Genomic DNA, 20,427 nt, shown 5'->3' with positions numbered 1-20,427 from the left:
TACTTTGATTGGGGTCAGGCTCTGGTTGTTTAAATCAGCTGAGATTTCTTCTGGAGTGATTCCTTCTGTGACTCCATGTATTACCACCTTTAGGGTCTTTTCACTCAGAAAAGCAAATGTATGGAAAATTTTTGGTGTCCAGTAGCCTGTCATCTGCCCGTAATCAGTGATGGTGGCTGGATTTTGACTCCCTCATCTGAGTTTTTTGCCCAGGAGTATGTAATGTTTTGCTCCCTGAGGGTTGATATGACAGAAATCCATTTCTCCTTGCCCGTAGAATAATTGGGGGGGGGGGGGACCTTCTCCGAGTTTTTCGGCATGTTCTGTGTGAGTGAGTCATCCTCCATAAGAACGTCTGCTGTTCTTCTCAGTTTGTTTGAGTGCTCTTCTTGTGAGTTGTTATGACGGGGATTTTTAGATGGCAGAAGAGTTATGAATTCCCCTTGGGATTCTTCATCCTCTACTTCTGGATCATTTATTTGGGTGTACAGGTTTAAATAACCTGGCTAGTCAGTCTCAAACTTTGCCATGATAAGTTTTAAAACTTCTAATGACTCCTCCTTGTTTAGAGTCTTAATCTGTTCCTTGATGCCTTCCATACCAATCGGGAGTCTCCTGGAGCTATGTAAGGGCTACGAAAAAACCCTTCAACAAAGTACGGCAGTAAGCCTACGACTCAGTTGCTTTTATTAATTAATCAACAATAGCGATTCCAACAGTGGTTAGGCCTATCGAATCACCCAATTACAGTCCACTTACCTGTGTTGTTAACTTGCTGTTCTTGTATATAATTTAAAAACTATAATTGCGTCTCTGCTAGTTAATCGAGCAGCTACACTACAAAACCAGAGTTTCACATATTTTATTAACACGTTACACCCCTCCTACATGCCAAACAAACTCACACCAGCTTATGGAAAGAAATTATTCATTTATTAAGAATAACAAATAACATTTCTGGCTAGACAGGTGAAGCAAAATTGCTTTTCATATTCCCCTTTGTCTGTAATGAAAGAACTTTGAATGGAGTGTTTGTGAGCTATATGCTCGCCCATTGAGGGCAGTGAAATTAGCTGTGTTGAGCTGAACTTAAGATGGACTTTGGTCTTTTATATTTGTAACTTTCTGCTTCGTCACATTCCGAAGCTTCCTTTGATTAACAGTTCTGGATGGTTGCTTGTCTTGGTAAAGAACTTCTCAGCTAGATCTAGGAGAAGGGAAGAGATAACGGTTCTGGATGGTTGCTTGTCTTGGTAAAGAACTTCTCAGCTAGATCCAGGAGAAGGGAAGAGATATAAGAGATATTAACTTCTCTATGGATCTGGGAGATTCTAATAAACCAAGAGGCATCCACAATCATCCTCAGGCACTTATTCTGTAATCTCTGAAGTTTCAGAATGTTTGTATTTGCGGTGTGGCTCCATGTAGGGGATGCATAAGTGATGACCGGTCGAATTACCATGTTGTAAATTGTTAATTTTGTTTATGTGTCCAGTTTACTTTGTCTGTTGATCATAGAGTAGAGCTGTGCTAAGACTTTGGATGTCTTCGAGGTAATGTAACTTATATGTTTGCTGAATAGGAGATTACTATCAAGAATCACTCCAAGATATTTAACTTCAGTCTGCCATAGAATCTTTACTCCCAATAAATAAATGTCCTCCATGCTATGGATTTCTTTCTAGTAAACAGTCTGGCTGAGCTTTTCTAGGGGTTAACTTGGATCCTCCAGTTTGCCATCCACTTTTCTAAAATGTGTATGCTGGTTTGAAGTCTTCTAGTTGCCAGTTTTGGGCTCAGAGATCTTGCCATCAGTGCAGTATCATCTGCATATAATGCGGTGAATGTTGTTTTCGGGTTCAGAGGGATGTCCGCTACGTAGATTGAGAACAGGAGAGGGGCCAGAAGAGATCCCTGAGGTATGCCTGCCGAGACCCTGCGTCTGGTCAAAACTGTTTTGCCGACCCTGACCTGCATATATCTGCTTTTCAGGTAAGAGTGGATTATTTTTATTAACTTGATTGACAAGTTAAATTTTATCAGTTTGTAGAGAAGGCCTTGATGCCATACTTTGTCAAACGCCTTCTCTGCGTCGATGAAGATAGAAGCTGTGTTGAGTTTCCAGTTATAGCCTTTAGTAATGATTTCTACCATCCAGTGTACTTGTTGAGCTGTACTATTGGCCTTATGGAAGCCAAACTATTCATTAGGAAAAATTCCTAATTTATCTGTTTCTGCTTGGAATCTTGAGAGGATCACTTTCTCTGTCACCTTTCCGAGGCTGGACAACAGGCTTATGGGTCTGTAGCTTTCGGGAAGGTGAAGATTTTTTCCTGGCTTCTTCAATGGCATGATAGTGGCTGTTTATTAGTAAGGAAATGCTGGAATCTAAAAATGGCATTTGTAATGTTGACAAGATGAACTATGGCCTTTCTTGGGAGTAGTTTTACTATTCTGTTAGTTATACCAACTGGTCCTGGAGCTTTTTTACTGTTTAGATGGGTGATGATATTTATCATTTCTGCTGGATTTGTAGGAGTGATATGTTCAGAGTTAACAGCATTCTGTCATAAGGTTGTCCTAACATGACGGTGAATCTTGTATATAAGGTTGATATTTAGATTTGTATAAGATGGATTGCACTGAGATTCAAGGTTATCTACTAGTGCTTCAGCTTTCTCTTCATCTTTGTGAACTGCCCCTTTCTTGGTTTGTATAGGGGGTATGAGTTGCTTTTTAGTGCAGATCGCTCTTAAAAATTTCCATACAGAATGCCCTTCAGTATTGATGTTAGCCAATTTGGTTTCCCATTGATGGTTTCTGTGTTTTTGAAGAGCTTCCCAGACCTGCCTGTTTAGATTGTTCAATGCTGTGGTCTTGAACAATCTAAAGTCTTGTGGGGGCTCTGGTATTGTGGTCTCTCTTTCTGGCTCTATTTTTTGCTCTGATTAGCTCCATGATTTCTTCTGGGATATGGTTGGTTGGGTGGAAGACAGTGGATTGTCTGACTGATTCTATTGCTTTCTGAATTTGTAGAGTTAGGTTATTTACTGCTGAGTCTATCTCTTCCTTTTTACTGATGTTGGGCACCGGACCAATATGATCAGGAAGAACCTTGGCTAACTTGTCCCATGGTATGAATCTGTGCAGAGGAGAGAATTGATCTGATGAACCTAGATTAAGCACTATGGGAATGTGGTCAGAAGATAATTTGTTAACTGATTCCAATCTGAATTGATATCTTATATTTTTAAAGATGCCGATGTCTAGTACATCCAAGCTACCTGAAGGGCTGAAGTGGGTGGGCTCGGTAGGACTGGCCACAACATCAGAGTTGAGCATTGCAAAGTTGAATGGTGTGTGGCCTTTGGTGTTAATTGAAGAGTTGTACCAAGCTGTGTGTTTTGAGTTGAGGTCTCCTGCTATTATTATGGAGTCATTTGGACCAAGTATGGGGTCCAGTTCTGTTGTCAGCAGACGAATGCTCTGAGGATTATAAGCAGCATAGATCTTGAAACTCCCAGCATTGTAGGTATGTACCTCCACACCGGTCACCTCCATGTTTACCGTTTGGGGTTTGGCTATTGTATTAGGATTCAAGTAACTCTTAATATATATAGCTGTGCCTCCACCTCTTGTTCCAATTCTGTCGTTTCTGTACATAGTGTATCCACGGATTTTTGGGTTATTAGCTGGTCTTAGGTGTGTTTCACCAACCAAGATGATATCAGCACTGAGACGAGTCGCAAATTCTTGAAGAAGAAGCAAATTCTTCTTGTTCATCAATCCATTTGCATTCCATGCCATTATCTTAAGAGCTTTTGGTTTGAATTTTTTACTCATGACAGGTGGCTGTTATAATAGTTGGAGTACGTTGCAGGAATCTCTTTCTGGAAGATGGTGAGGGGCATGTCTTGCTGAATTCCTGCAGCATAGTGGCAAGTGAGGCTGTTAAAACTAATGTTGGAGCTTTCTAGCTCGAGAGATGTAGGAGGCTTAGTTCTTGAAGCCTCAGCATATGTTTTGGTCATGGTTGTTCCTTCCTGTGCAGTTGAAGGAGAGGTGTTTCAGACTGGGGGATGACCTGCTTGGTTGCTTAAAATGTTGTTACATGGAGGGGCAAGATTGACTTTTGCTGATCCTTGATTTTTTGGATTGGAAAGGCATCCCTTGTAGTTGGCAGTGTGAGGACCTCTGCAGTTTGCACAGCAGGCTGGAGTTGAGCGCAGCTTGGTGCATGTGATGGTCTGATGTGATGGTCGCCGCACTTCAAGCACCTGAAGGCTGCCTTACATAATTTTTGGGCATGCCCAAACCTTTGGCATCTATGGCACTGTCCTGCAGATGCTCTTTTCCTAAGCAGCTCAGTTGATATTTTGAGTCTACATACTACTGTCAGTTCATAGATCTGACTTTGTGTATTGCTGATTTCCACCAGCACCGAAGGCATTGGTCTTTTATCTGACCTGAGCATCCTGCTGACTTTAACCAGGGACAGGCCCTGTCTTGTGAGGTTAGTGATCACTTCTTCAGGAGCGATTATTATTATTATTACGTGACACCTCCAGGGAGTCCAAAAACTCATCGAGGGAAGGCATCTACTCTACTAGTCTCTATCCCCACTACTCACAATCCCCAACCGCCCATCACCACCACTAGTATTTTCACAGGCAATCACAAACATCCATGCCCACGGTGGGATTCGAACCCGCAGCCTTTTGGCTGGAGAACGGATATGCTAACCACTCGGCCAAGACGGCGATATTTTGATACCTTCGGCTACCCCATGAAGAATCACCTTCAGGTTCTTTTCACTGGGTAAAGTTGAATTTTAACTCCCTCATCAGAATTTTTGGCCTGTGAGAATGTGATGTTTTGTTCCCTGAGGGCTGATGAGACAGGAATCCATTTATCCTTATCCCTTAAGATAACTGGTGGTACCTTTTCTTTAGGTACATTGGGTGCTTCTATCCCTAATGTTTCGGGTTCTTCCGTGTTGGTGGAGATTTTCTTCTTCTTCTTCACTGTTTGGAATTCTGTATTTGTTTCCAAGGTCTGATAGATGCTGTCTTGGGATGTATCTTCTTCTAAATTTGGGGAGTGTACAAAGTTTGATTGCGTCTGAGTAGTGTGTTCGTCACTTAAAACATCCATTTTGTCTTCTGTGACTGCTGAGGGGGGGGGGGGTGTATCAAAAAGCTTGACTTTCCCCAGCCAATTGTCACTCAGCAGCTTTCCCAATCTGAATTCCTTGTACACTTATTTAAATATGGCCTCATTCAGAGGTTTTGCCATGACAACAATAAGTGAAAAATGTATAAAGGCACAGATAGAGAAAGAATTGAGATTGCTCAGGTGTCCCGAGCAGGTTACAGATAATTCCTGTGGACTTTTGATGGTGTACTAGCAAATCCCGTAGACACAGGTGTCTACCAGCAACAAAATATTATAGATAACTGCCCTAAAATAGGGAAAAGGAGTGTCAAGAATATACTTGGCTACAGATTGAGATCCAACCTCCCTATAATACCATAAATCCACCACTGGTTCTCATAGTGGATGGGGCCTGCTGGCCATTAGACCTCTTACATGTTTCATGCAGAGGGGGAGACAGTAGGAATCAAACAGTATCAGCACCAGTGCAATGTGAGATTCCAGAAAAACCTTATATGCAATCTAAAATGCGTCTGTTCTCGTTAAAATCAAAAATTCTAAAACCTATATCTCTATCATGTATTAATGTTGAAGTAATGCAGTCATATTTTCATATACGAGTTGCCAAGAGGTGTCACATATTATTATTAAATTACTCTAGATTACAGAAATTTGAAGTTTTTTCACTTGGTTATACTATAAATTAAAGATACCAAGAAATTATATACTTGGTTTAGTCCTTTATTCATGTGTAAGCAAACAAAATTTTTGCTGAAGTATTTGGCAACTCATATATGAAAATATGACTTCTGCATTACTTCAACCTTAGTATCACCTCTGGGTCTGGCTCCCATTGAAGAGACCTCAATGAAGGTTGAAACTGGTCTGAGTAGTGACCCTTCCCATAATGCATAGCATTATATATATATATATCTGTAAGGATATGTGCTTTTCATCATAATGTAAAGGATAGTAAGGAAAGTGATGTGAAGCTTCTATATACGAGTTGCCCCCAGTCCTGAAAATACTTCAGGTGCAAACTTTGTTTATGCTTGGATAGAGGACTAAACCAAGTATATAATTTCTTGGTATCTTTAATATATAGAAACAACATACCCCCCCCCCTACACACACACACACATTCCTCCTATTCACAAGGCTTTGCAATTTAGACTCTCTCAATCTGTGCTCCTACTCCACATTTCAAAGACCACTGACCACATTTGTGAATCTTCTCTGGACCCTTTCTAACATATCCTCATCACCACAAAAACCCAGCAGCCGAATCTGTGCACAATAATCTATATGAGGCCTGATCAAGGCATTATATAATGGCATCATAACCTCTTTGTTTCTTCATGTCAGGGTACTCCACATCATTGCCATTATTGGATATGATGTCTTCACAACTTGTGCAATGTGGCTCCTGAATTTTAGGTCCTTGTCCACCACCACTCCCATAAAGTTTCCCCATCAAAATTATGGCAGAAAACTAAAAAAAAATCCAATAACATATGACATCAACCAGAGAAAATGGAGATTGACAGGGTGGTCCTAAGAAAACTTGAAAAACACAAAGCCAAACAAGTACGAGTGGAATTCTCCAGGAAGGAAGATGAGCAGCAGATGAAAGATGAGCTGGCAGACAAGAATAGAACAAGAGTTTGGAAAGAACTGGGCAGAGATGAAGGGAAAGGCACAAAATAGTCGGTTGGAGATACATGGGCAAGGCTCTATGTTCCCGATGGAGAGAAGAGAACAAAATACATTCATTATACATGGGAAATATGAAAGCTCTATTCCACTCATCTGAAATTTGATCATCTGTTCATGCATTCTGAATTATGCAGTGCAGCCACTATAAAACATTCATAGCTCCATACTTCAGCATTTCTGGACTAATATCTACTCCAGCTGTCTTCTCACAAGTTTGGTGGATTTGTCTACCTCAAGTATCGATATGTACTCCTGACTGCATTCCTCTTGAACATTTTCTACCACTGTTCTGTCACTTCTTGATTTGTTCAGAATAATTACTTCATCTTTCTTCTATATTCTTACCAATGTCTTTGCAGGACTTTTGTTTAGCTACTGCCAATTTATTTATATAGGACTTCCTCTTTTAAGACAGAAAAATCAAAACTCCATGGAGTTCTGATCTTTCTAATATCAGTCCAATACTACTCAAGAGGTCTCAAGGCCTATGACTGTGTAAACAAAAAAACTTGCAGATAACTTCACCACATGCCTCTCTGGCTGTATCATTCGATGTCAAGAGTCTATACACCAAATCTCCAAGGTTTGATTGATTTCACACTCCATAATTTTTCTTTCAAGAGTATTTGTATAAGTAGAGTTCACTTCTGAAAGCTGCATAACTTTAATTTAAAAAAAAATTAACATTTTTCATTTCAATATGAATTATTATCACTTATTTCAATTCTTGTGTACACTGCTGTCCTGAACTTGAGTAAAATATCACTACTCAACAACATTGTCAATGACACTCTTCTTATTCTTTATCTCTTTTTGTATATATTTGTGCACATCTTTATTTGGATCATGACATTATTGATGACTATGATCATATTGATATGAATGACTATTTTTCCCATGATGAGTCTAACTCCATGGAGGTCAGATGTTAATAATAATAATAATGAATACCCTATGTCTTGGACAGAAATCCAGCAGGTAATTAGCATTATTAGTTTAACACGTTCGCTGCCACGCTACTTTGGCATGGTCTGTTCCCCTACGCCGAGCAGTTTCACTTCTTCAAGGTCAGTACGATAATCTCGTTACCGGAGGTAAGCGTCCTACGAGTATACTCGTAGTTGGCTTGTACAGAGCATATACGGTCTATGAGAATACACAGTTTTGATGCTAGCCCCACAAGCCAAGCATTTTCACTTCTTCAAGGTCACTACAGTAATCTCGTTCCCGGCAGTAAGCGTCATACGAGTATACTCGTAGCTGGCTTGTGAAGCAGGTTTACCCACTACGAGTATACTCGTAGTTGGCAGCGAACTTGTTAAGGACCAATAAGGACTAACTTTTCTTTTTATCAGCTGTCTTCTCTAATGACTCAAAAAAACTTTTCCACTTTTACTTAGTAGAACCTCTTCTTGCACAAGTAAGTTGCCATGTCCAATTTCTCGATTTGATGAGAAATTCCTCTAATACTGCCTGACATTCAAGAAAAATATCTTCATGTTTGGTATTGAAGACCAGTTATTCCTTCCCTGATCATCATGGCCTGAATACAGCATCTTATTGAGTATTTAGAAGAATCTCACCTATTTAATGTGTGCGTCATTATTTCACCCAACCATCCAGACACATCTGAATATCCATAACAAGCAACATCATTCTTTCACTGAACTGATATCATTATTCATCTACTTTACCCAAATCGTATTCTCCTTTTCACTTGAGGTATACAACTTACCATTACAAATGAATATTTCTTCATTAGTTCCCTTACACTGGTAATGACACACACACACCCAGTTCTTCCAATCCACAAGATTATATCCATCATAAATTATGTCCATTCATTTTAATAGTCTGGTGAAGATCACTGAAAATTTGGATTCTATTCAGGAGAATGAGATACTACACTTTCTAGTCAATCAGCGTAAACATCATCCTCAGTGCATCCATGCCTTAGGAAGTTTACGTATTGAAGACTATTACCAATTAGGTATTGGCAGTGGCATATCTAGGGGAGGGTGGAGAGGGCGGTCCATCCTGGGCAGCACTTTGGACCTTTTGAACTTTCGCAGTTTATTCTAAAATAGTCTTGAGAACTTAGTTCCAAATATTGTAATACTACTGCGAATTTTCCTCACAATTGCTGTAAGTGTTGCTAGTTGTGAGAGGAGTTTTTCTAAATTAAAATTGATTAAGAATTACCTACATTACTATGAAACAGACTTTGCCAATGTCACGATTTTGCTAACAGAAAAGCAAGAAAAATAACATTTCAGAATGTTCAAATTAAAGTTTTACTTAAAAAATAAACATAGTGTTTTAATTTATTTCCCTATATGTCGTTTTGACTTTTTGTAGTATTTTTGGTGTGTATTGAGGGGGGGTGGCAAACTCAGGGACCATCCCAGGTGGCAAAAGCTCTAGTTATGCCATTGGGTATTGGTATTAAAGGTTATGGCAAGTTTGGTTATTTTATGTCCTGACTTCACAGAAAAGCTAAGGTGGTTGGTAAGCAGAACTAGCAATTCCTTGCATGGTCTCCAGGTTCCTCTATACTAGAGAGAGAGAGAACAAATGGTAATGCCATAATGGATATTCTTTAACCATTCCCTTAAATACTGTACAGATTTACTGAAACATGCGAGGATCTAGATCTGATCCTGATATCCTACTTGATTGAGAGAATGCAACTTGTAGAACCCTGTGAATAGAAGGAGTGGGACAATTGTGTGGCCATTCCTGGAAGTGAACATGGGAATGAGGAGCAGGTTCTTTGTAGAGAGTGGTTGGTGAATGGAATGCACTGCCTGAAAGTGTGGAAACAATGGGTTAAAGGCATGGTTCAACGATGTTTTCACAATAGTGTGGATCTCCCATAACGAGTTCTTTGACTTCATGGAGATCTGATGTTAATAACAATAATATGAAACTAACTTGCCTCACATTGATGGTGGCACATTAACATCTCATAACTTATGTAAAAATACACAGATGCACTGGAAAATTAATCCAAGACCTTCAAGGAGTCAAAGACTCATCACAGGAGGTCCCTCTGTCAGACATACAGCTTATCATACTGTGCCTCAAATTCTCTGCAGACACCATACTCAGGCAATGCATTCCAATCATTCATAACTCTTCATGCAAGAAACCTGCTTCTCATTCCCTCCTCATACAGCTTCCAGGATTGATCTCCTGTTCTTCCCACATTTTATGGAAAAAACTCTTTAATGTTAATCCATGTTCAACTTGAATTATCAATATATTTATATGATGCTCAGTACTGCCAAAAGGGTTTTGTTAAGCTAACTGTGGAGAATAATGGTACAATATGGATATCTAATTCCAAATAGGCAACTGTGTAAAAATCAATTTTGTCTGAAGGCAGATATCGAAGTATGACAGTGATATCAAAATAACTATTGTGTATTCACAAATAAACTATCATTTCCTGATTTTAATGAGACTTACTTTGGGAATCACTGAAGCTGGAGTCAGAGCATTAACCTCTGATTGTAATCTTTCTGGTAAACCAGGAAGTAATGTCACACCTCCACTAAGAAGAATGCTTTCAGCTAATTTCCTTCTAATATCTATACTTCCTGCCTGAATGGCTTTGTAGACAAGTTTGTGAAGTCCAGGACAATCAAGACCCCACAGATCAGGATCAAAAAGTCCCTCAGGAACCAGGAATCTTGCCACATCCAAAGTCACAGTTCTGCAATAATACAATTTTACTGAAATATGTATTAAAAACTGATAATATTAAATGATATTTTGTATGTGAGCAGTCAGCAATATCTCAAGAGATTATTATTATTCAGGCCTCATGAAGTCAAAAGACTCATCGCAGGAGGTCCTTCATAGGAAACAAATTCTATCATACCACACCTTAAACTCATTGACCATTCTCACTCTCACCACTCTATTAGGCAATGCATTCCATGGTTCAACTACCCTCCATGCAAAGAAACCAGTCCTCACCCTCTTCTTCACAGCTTTCTTTGGTTACTTCCAGGGCAGGAAGGAGTGATGGCCACTGGTCATCACTCCTTCCTGATGCTCAACTAAGCGAAAAACTACCCAGTGTCAACCCTGTAACCACCATTCAACAGTTTAAAAGTCTCAATCATATCACCTCTCCTATCTACCAAACTATGCAGTCCACATTCCCTCAGTGGATCCTCATAACTAACATTGCAGTCCTGAAACCATCTTTGTTATCCACCTCTGTACCCTTTCCACAGTTAATTTATCCCCTTCAAATCCTGGAGACCAAATTTGACAACAATAGTCTACATGTGGTCTGATCAGGGTATTATACAAAGGGATGATAACTCTTATCTCTGCGGGTCAGTGTCATTCTCAGTATTGCAGAAATCCCCTGTTTTACCTTCACCACCTTTGCAATATGTCCCCTGAATTTCATGTTTCTATCAATCATCAACCCCAAATCTCTTGTTTCCCCTAATTCCTCCAGTACAACTCCTCCAATAGAGTATGCAGCTCCCCATCTATATGTCCGAAACCTCAAGACCTTACATTTTGCTGCATTAAACCGATACTCCCATTCATTTGCCCACCGAAGGTATTTGACACACTGTCAAATGCCTTCGCTAAATCAAAGAAAATGGCAGTATATGCGTTTCCCTCATCTACTGCTTTTGTAACTTTATTATAAAAGGCTAGCATATTACTAAAAGAAGAGCGCCCCTTAACAAATCCATGTTGACTCTCATGGATAACATTACCCTTATGTGCCCAATGCTGTATACAGTCCCTCACTGATTTCTCCAAGATCTTAACTGATGACACACAAACTGGTCTATAATTAGACACTTCCAGTCAGCTCCCACCCTTATGGAATGGCACTATCTTATCCTCCTTCCATTCCATGGGCACCTTTCCTGTAGCCAGACTTGCATTGAAAAGTCATGTCAAAGGAGCTGTCAGCACATTCTCTCAAAACTCGTGGTAAAATACCATCCAATTCCACAGCTTTACTGACATCCAGAGTACTCAGTAGTTAGAATACACTCTCCTCCTGAACCTCTAAACCTCGAACCTGTCCTATCCCTCTAGTATTAAAATTTACTCCTCCAGGATGAAATACACCAATAAAGTGTTGATTGAACAATTCCAGTATTTCCGCTGCATCAGTCTCCCTATTCCCATTTTTTTCCCACACTGTCATTCTTCCACGATCATTTTTCCTCCTACTGGCCACATAGCCAAAAATTCCCTAGGATTTTCTTTGTATCTTGGGGCCAATCTCTTCTCATATTCCAGTTTCACCTTTCTTACCATAGTACAGTAGACATCCAGTGAGGGGGGACCCCCCCCCCCCCAAAAAAAATAAAAAGTTAAAATACACTAAAAAATTTTCCAAAATAATTTTCTTAATTACAATTCATTTTTTTTTTATTTATGTTGTGTCGTGTCTTCTATTTCTATACTACTTATGAATTAGCAGTCACATAAGATGAAAGTACCCTATAGCAGTGTTTCTCAACCTGTGGTCTGTGCCGGTGGGACAGTGGTCCACAGGCAGGCTTAAATTAACCAAATAAATTATATATTTTAATTATTCAAACAAAACAAATTAAAATTGAATAAGTAAAAATTATTGAAATAAAATGGATATTTAAAAAATGAAATAAAAATAGCGGCATAATTACGAGTAATAAAAGAGGATTAAGTGAACAACAATATCGTTTTATTGCTTCCACTTTCCCTTGCTGTTTTGTCAGATTTGAAGTGAACATGTGTTGTCCACATGACCAAATTTCAACCAATTGCTTGTTGTTTATTGATTTTTATTGTTGAAGGGTTTCCCCCTTCAACCAAGGTTCAATATATCTTCATAAGTGCTAAGTAATACTTGGACAAAGTGTGTTATGAGTTAACTCCAGTTTTTATATATTTTTAGGAAATCGTGCAACTGAAAGATAAAAGCAAGCTACCAGTTGAGTTAAAATGCTAACTCTCTTCAACTGAATTCCATATGTGAAACTGCCATAACATTCACTATATATATATATATATTTCTAACTTTTAACACTTTATGAATTTTAACACCTTCGGTTGAACTTTATTGCTGCTTTGGGGCAGGCAAACTCACACACATCTAATAACAATAGTTTTTAGTTAGATACTGTGTTTGCCGGGGCAACATATGGTTTTGTTCGAGTCTAAATAGCATAGTTTCTGTATGAAAGGACATGTGATTCATTAATTAGTGTTGTTTTATCCCAGTTGTCTCTAATTGCACTATTTGTTGAGAAATATATTACACAGACTGCTGGTACCTTATTCACTAACATAATAAAAGTACTTGTTTTTCTTGCCTCTGCAATATACAGTGGTATCTCGCTAATCCGAACCTCTTTAGTCCGAACTGCAGTTTAAAAAAAAAGTTTTATTACATATTATTTTATGCACTATTATTTTTATTTAATAATTATTATTTTAACTATTTATTTTATTATTACAGTACAGTATTTTTTTCATACGGTCGATTGTACGGTTATATTGTAGGCCTATTTTGATTTATTGTGTGTTCACATTTGCTTTTTCATACTGTACAGTACGTACTGTATTGTTGGAATGAATCATCGAATTTGAAATCAAATCAGATGCTGAAATTATAAATATGACACTACAGAATGAATTAGAAGACGATGATGACAATAAAGAACTCGAAGAAAAAAAGTATAACACGAAGAGGCAATTGACAATTTTAATATGTTTATAGAATGGGCTAAGCAGAATGATATGCATTGCATAAAATTTTATTGCTAATTTAGCTCTGAGAAGAAGCATGCGAAAAAAAGTTTAGCTTCCAAGAAGCAAAAGAAAATCAGTGACTTTTTTTTACAAAGAAATAAAACTTTTTTTGTGTTGTGTACAAGAAAGTGATATTTTTTTACGCAAATTAAGTTATGTACTGAACTATGCAATTTTATTAAATCTGAATCCTCAACAGTATAGGTACATAGAAACAAAATTTTTTACTAAAATAAATTTGTGTACTGTATTATTTTTTTTAAGTTTAACATTACAGTAGCTTTTTTTCTATCAGTTACTTCATTTATTTACAGAATTAAATTGATGTACCATTAGAATCTGATTATTTTTGTCTTAAATGCTAATTATTGTTGTCTCTTGGGGAGAAAATTCGCAAATCTGAATGAGCACAGCTTTCATTAGTTCGGATTAGCGAGATACAACTGTAGTGGCTATTGGGGAGGGTGTCTTGTTTACCTCAGGAGTAAATTACTATCCTCCACTCTGAACATGTTTCAGCTTTTTTTGAAAAGTAAAATCAGGGGTACGAGTTATATTTGAGTAAGTACGGTATTTCATTCATGGATAAGTACATTGGTATAGTTCGCCCACCGATTTGAGGTCCCTCGAAACTACTACGCATATCAGAAAAAGGAGAATCCATTCCGATAATAGGGTAATCAGTCTGCCTTCTGGGAGGTAATAATAAACAAACTAAGTTTGTTTATTATTACAGGTCGGAAAATTTAGCTTTTCTTTTACGAACATTGTTGTTTTTAAAGTGTAACTATTTTGCTTGTATAACAGTTGGAAAAATGTACGTAGAGTGTTAATACGTGCAAATACTGCGTTCTACATAAAACAATGTCACTTCGCTCCATGATAAGTTTCCTTTTCATGGGACTTTTTAAAACAAAATCCGATTTCATGAAGTATTTTCCTTAAAGTTTCTCTTTTCCAAGGAAAATTAATTATTTCTTTAAGCACAGGAATCAATTTCGGAACAGTTGGCACTCTTTTCTCTCGAATACGTAAAATTCGTGAATAGCTCTTCTTATAACGTCTACATCAAAATCATTCAAAGCTACGGTTTCGATGGTTTTACTCTGGCACTTTTTTTTTTTTTTTTTTTTTTAGGAGATTTAAATTTTGGCTTACCTTCACCTTTTGATTCCCTACGAATTCTTTTAACAGTCGACCCCGATACGCCCGCAATTGCACTTGCACGTTTTATGACTTGAGAAAGGGGAACAAGAAGACGGCCTTCTGACGATTCTTTTTCGCAGAATGTCAGCACATTATTCAATATTCTTTTGCAAGAGCTACTGAAACGTGTAACAATAGAACTTGTTGACTGTACTGGATCCATCATACAAATTAATAATAAAAAAATAATGCAAAAAGAGAACAACAAAAATCAAGCTAGTACTAGTACAGCGACAGACAAGAAAGCACGTGATTTTGCATGTTGGCGACCAATTCGTACATCCTTCATTTCTTTCTCCCCTTCAGCATGAATCGACTATTCTTGGCACAAAGCCAAGAAGGGACCTAGAAGTGGTGGGCGAACTATACCTTCTTTAAACGGAAAAATAGCTCAGATGACAATGATAATACAAAACGAGTTTGTAATGACAGTTTGTGTGTAGTTTCTGAAGAGAAAGAGGTCTGTAATGAATCCACAGAAACACAGAATTCCCATCAGTTGCAATGCGATAATATTAATATGCTGAACGAAAGGAAAGATTTGCTGACTTGCTGGACACTCTACCAGTGGATCTAATTCAAAGGTAAATACAACTGGTTATTTTGTAGGAACATTTTTCTGTTTTGTGACTTTTCTCCCTTTACGGTAATTATGCCTACATTATTGTTTATTAATCAACAATTGTTTACAGTTTTGAATATGTATGTAAATCAATATCAACAGAAGCCCGATTCCGAAAGAGTGATGAAAGGGACGGGGAGGTTTGGAGCTTCCTCGGATAGTATTCAAAAGGCAAATACAATTGGTTATTTCATATAGGGCCCTGAAACTTATTAGTTTAGAATTTAACCACTGGGAAAGCGTTTGTGTCCACCTCAAAACTCTGAAACAGAATTTGGAAACATATTTACCGAATAACTTTTATAAGAAATTTCTGTGGGTTCACGATCCATTTCAGGCTTGCAGTCACAAGAATGACCTGTCGTTATTGAAAAAAGAACAGCTAATTGAGCTTTCAAGTGACAGGGGGCTTAAAATGCCATCGTGGTCTGTGGTTTGGCTCGATTCTGGATCTCGCCTTCAGTGAGAAGTGAATTTCCCGAATTATCGGAAGCATCGTTGAAAATCATCATGCAGTTTTCTACAACCTATATTTGCGAGAAAGGATTTTCCTCGCTCCTTCAAATGATGACAAAATACAGAATTCCTCTTAGTGTGTGTGGCAATCGTTGAAGTTGACCAATATTGAGCCAGATATCCAGCAACTCTGCACTGCTGAGAAGCTCATCCATCTCATTAAAAATAAATAGTAAATAATTATATATTATTTATGTTTAATAAAAATTAAAACTTTGTTTGATGATGATACACGTTTACTTCCAAGTTAATTATGTTTCCATATATATTCATAACATGCTTTTAGATTTATGTTAAAAATAGCACAGTTTTCCCCAAATGTTGGTAATCCCCACATACGTTTTTAAAAAAATTACATAACTTAGTGGTCCATAGAATTGTTTTAGGCATTTTACTTGTCGTTGGGCTTAGAAAGGGTGAGAAATGCTCTCCTACAGCTGTCCGAGCCGGGCCAGAGAGGATCACGGGTATCATGTATTGGCAAATCATTGCAAATGCTCAGTCATAGGTCATGTGCGATACGCTCGTATTCTGTGCTATTTTGCGTTGAGTTTGTTGAAAAGCATGTCTTGAACTTGAAACTTCTTTCCATCTCTGAAGAGTAACCTTATGATATGCAAATTCTTCAATAACATAGAAGTTAAGTTAAAGTTAAAATTTTAAAGTTAAATTTGTAAAAGATTTTATTTTACAAAACATATGCAGAGTATTTTATATTTTATTGAACTATTTCAAAAAACCAAAAAAGGATGATTCAAACGTTAGTAGCAATGTTGGCGCTATTAATATTGTCAATCCCGATTTGGATTCGGTTTCCCCAGTCGTAGATCTGATAAAACCATCGAATTATCCAGAAGAAAGTACTTCCTTAGTTATTAATAATTCTCATAACATTGCATTTTTGAAAGAACAAACATTTAATTCTGATGATAATTTAGATATTGTGAAAAAGTTGTGGAAACCAGAACCAAATTTTAATTTTCCTGCAGCCTGTGCTGCAATTCACAACCGAAATTTTCAATACACATGGTTTAAAAAATTTACATGGCTTGTGTACTCTCAAGTTGAAAATAGTGCGTACTGTAAATATTGTGTGTTTTTTGAACCTGCTAATGTTGGAAAATCTAAATCTGAAGTACTCGGGCAGTTAGTTACACAAGGTTATAATAACTGGAAGAAAGTCATTGAAAAATTTAATAATCATCAAAAAACAAAATATCATATAACGGGTGTTATGACTTACCAAAGGCTAAACAATATTTGAGATGGAAAATGTATTCCAATCAATCGACAAATTGATGTAGATAGTGCATCACAAGCTGCAGTTAATTGGAAACAATTACAGCAGATTATAAAACAGTCATTTTATGTGGTCGGCAAAATATACCCTTGAGAGGACATCGTGTTTGTGGAGAATTTTAATTTGAACAAGAGCCAATCAAGGCAATTTTCAAGCTTTGTTAAGAACGAGAATCGATGTGGGTGACAAAAACTTGGCTGAACATTTTAAACATTCTGCCAAAAACGCTACCTACATTAGCTGGAACATACAAAATCAAATTATAAATGCATGTAATGAAATCATTTTGAACCATTTGGTCGAAAAAATTAATTTGCCAAAATGTTTTTCAATTCTTGCGACGAAACTTGACATTTCTACTACTGAACATCTTTCCTTCTTGTGTGCCAGGTATATAGACAAAGAAAATGACAACAAAGTTTGTGAACAATTTTTACAATTTGTTCCTGTAACAAGCACTACAGGAAAAAACTTATCCGACAAAATATTAGAAAGCTTAAATAATTATGACATTGATTTGTCATATTTACATGGGCAAGGTTACGATGGTGCCGCATCAATGAGCAGAAAGTTTAATGGTGTCCAATCTCACATATCATCTACATCCACAGGCTTTATATGTTCATTGTGCATCACATAGTTTGAATTTGGCAATTGGAAATGCTGTATCTGTGACAAATAAGAAATTGCATTGGCATAATTGAAAAGGTACACAATTTCTTCAATACACCTAAGAGACAGGACTTCCTTGTTGACAACACTGATAAACATACACTGGATACTAAGAGACAGAAACTACGCTAAGTTTTCCCAACTAGGTGGGTAGAATGCCATGAAGCCATCATGACCATGGTGGAATTATATGATGCAGTGATTCATAGTCTTGAAACAATCATTTCTTGGGAAGACAGAAACTCGTCCTCTAACGCAAAACTTTTGAATAATTCATGGTGTGAATTTGGTTTTATAATATCTTTATTTAGGTTGCAAAAAATATTTGCGTACACATTACCATTGTCTAAAATAATGCAAAAATCTGACAGTGACCTCTTAATTGTCCTAAATTTTGTTGATGATGTTGTGGCTCAATTAAATACCATTCGTGAAACACCAGTCTTCATTTGAAGATATTTACGATGAAGCATGTATAAAAGGTAATAATTTTAATATTGACATTAAAAAGCCAAGGACTACATCAAAATAAACATTAAGATCCAATGTTCCAGCCGATTATGTGGAAGAGTATTTCAGGAGAGCTATTTTCATTCCATTTATTGATCAAATATTGACTCAACTTCAGGATTGTTTCACTCGGCACTGCAACATTTTGAAAATTTTTTTTTTTCTCTTCTACCAAATGGAAATGATGCTCCAACAGCAAGTGCAATGGAAGATTTTCATCAGTTGTGTGAATTTTATGGCGGTTATTTGCCTTATACAAATCCAGCAATTTTGAATGCAGAATTCAAGGTATAAGAAATTTGAAAAACACTTTGCAATAGTTCCATGCAAAAATGCCGTTGATGCAGTTTCAAAGTGTGACAAAATGACATATTCTAACATCTATAACTTATTAAAAATATCTGAATTGCTTTGATAACATGCGTCAGTGTAAGATCATTTTCTAACTTACGCCTTTTAAAAACCTATTTAAGATCAACCATGACACAATCACGATTGAACGGACTGGCTTTGCTGTATATACACATAGAGATTAATGTAACCATGACTGAAATAATTCAAGAGCTTTATAAAAAGAAAAGAAAATTGGATTTTATTCTTTAAATAAATTTTTATAATCACCTAATGAATTTTATTTAATGAATAAAATTTAACGAATTTTAGTTGAATGGATAAAAATATTTTTAATGCAAATTCATTGTGTAAAAAATATTTTTATCCGTTCAACTCGTAACCCCCCCCCCACCACCCAAGATTAAATCCTGGGTGCACCACTACCATAATAGTTACTCTATTGGCCTGTGTCTTATATTCTTCATGCTCTTCATCTATCTCCTTATATCTCTTCCATTGCTTCTTTTTCACATGCAGCTCCTTTAATATTGTTTGTCATCCACTTTACACCAAATTGTGTCCTCTTCTTCCCTTGTGGAATAGAGCTTACTATTGCTGCTAACAAATATTCCTTCACCATTTCCCAACCACTAATGATATCCTGGCCTTGAAATTAATCCCTCCATGAAACTTCCCCAAATTGATGTCTAAGACTACTATAATCACCTGCTGTATAATTCCACATATGTTCCTGCCTCCTTGATACCCTTGCATGTCTATTCATCTTCCAAGTCAAAACCACATGGTCACTCTCTCCAACTGGTGGGAGAGATGTCATCTCAGGTATTATCAACTCTTCTGATGCCATGACCAAATCTAAAATTCTTAAACCTCTTGTTCCCTCTATTACATGTTGCCTAAGACATTTGTCCCTCAAGAATTCTAGAAATTCCATTCCCTTATTGCTATATTCATCTTCCTCATGCCGATTTATACTGCTGTAGTTAAAATCTCCCATAACAATCCTTCTTCTTGCACTTACCAAGCTCAACTGTCTAAATATCTCGTGGTCTCCACCCTCTGTGCTCCTTGGTTTGTAGCAACATCCCACTAAATATCTTGTCTTGCCCACCTCTACCTCACACCAAATGCTTTCAAAATCATTAGAGTCACTGCTTTCCAAAGCCTCCACTCTTATTATTATTTATTATTCCTGACACCTCCAAGAAGTCCAAAGACTCATTGTGGGAGGACACCTACAACTTTCTCAACTGATACAACTGTCTCAACCACTACACTAAACCTCTACTATGAATCATCTCCATCAATGCCATCTACCGCCCACCTCTGCCACAATTGGTATTCTATGTCTGTAAATTGCATGTGTTCTGAAGGGCCGATTTGTCTGTATTTGTCCTCTTAGAGGACATAAGTCGTCACTTATAATAAGCAGTACTCCACCACCATGAATCCCTTCCTATCCTGCCAAAAATGCTGTATCCTGCTACTTCTATTCCTGTAATTATATACTCTTTTGTCAACCACCTCTCAGTGATCACAATAATCTTTGGCCAGGCTGATGCTATCAGTGCCACCAATTCCTCTTCTTTAT

At 37.3% G+C, this 20,427-nt stretch overlaps 1 protein-coding gene across 3 annotated transcripts in view; it reads right to left on the bottom strand.

The window, feature by feature from the left end:
* LOC150108820 (actin-1-like) overlaps window positions 1-20,427 on the bottom strand; it is a 379,189-nt gene that overhangs the window by 15,741 nt on the left and 343,021 nt on the right. For all 3 annotated transcript variants that reach the window (XM_090403503.1, XM_090403511.1, XM_090403519.1), the window contains one exon: window positions 10,342-10,588. In XM_090403503.1, coding sequence (XP_090259629.1) covers window positions 10,342-10,588 — 247 coding nt within the window. The remainder of the gene's footprint in view (window positions 1-10,341; window positions 10,589-20,427) is intronic.

This window comes from Typopeltis vanoorti, chromosome 2 (genome assembly GCF_054136105.1).
Source record: "Typopeltis vanoorti isolate ZY-2024b chromosome 2, IOZ_Tvanoo_1.0, whole genome shotgun sequence".
In the NCBI taxonomy this organism is placed as follows: domain Eukaryota; kingdom Metazoa; phylum Arthropoda; class Arachnida; order Uropygi; family Thelyphonidae; genus Typopeltis; species Typopeltis vanoorti.
This window is presented reverse-complemented; position numbering and strand designations above follow the sequence as displayed.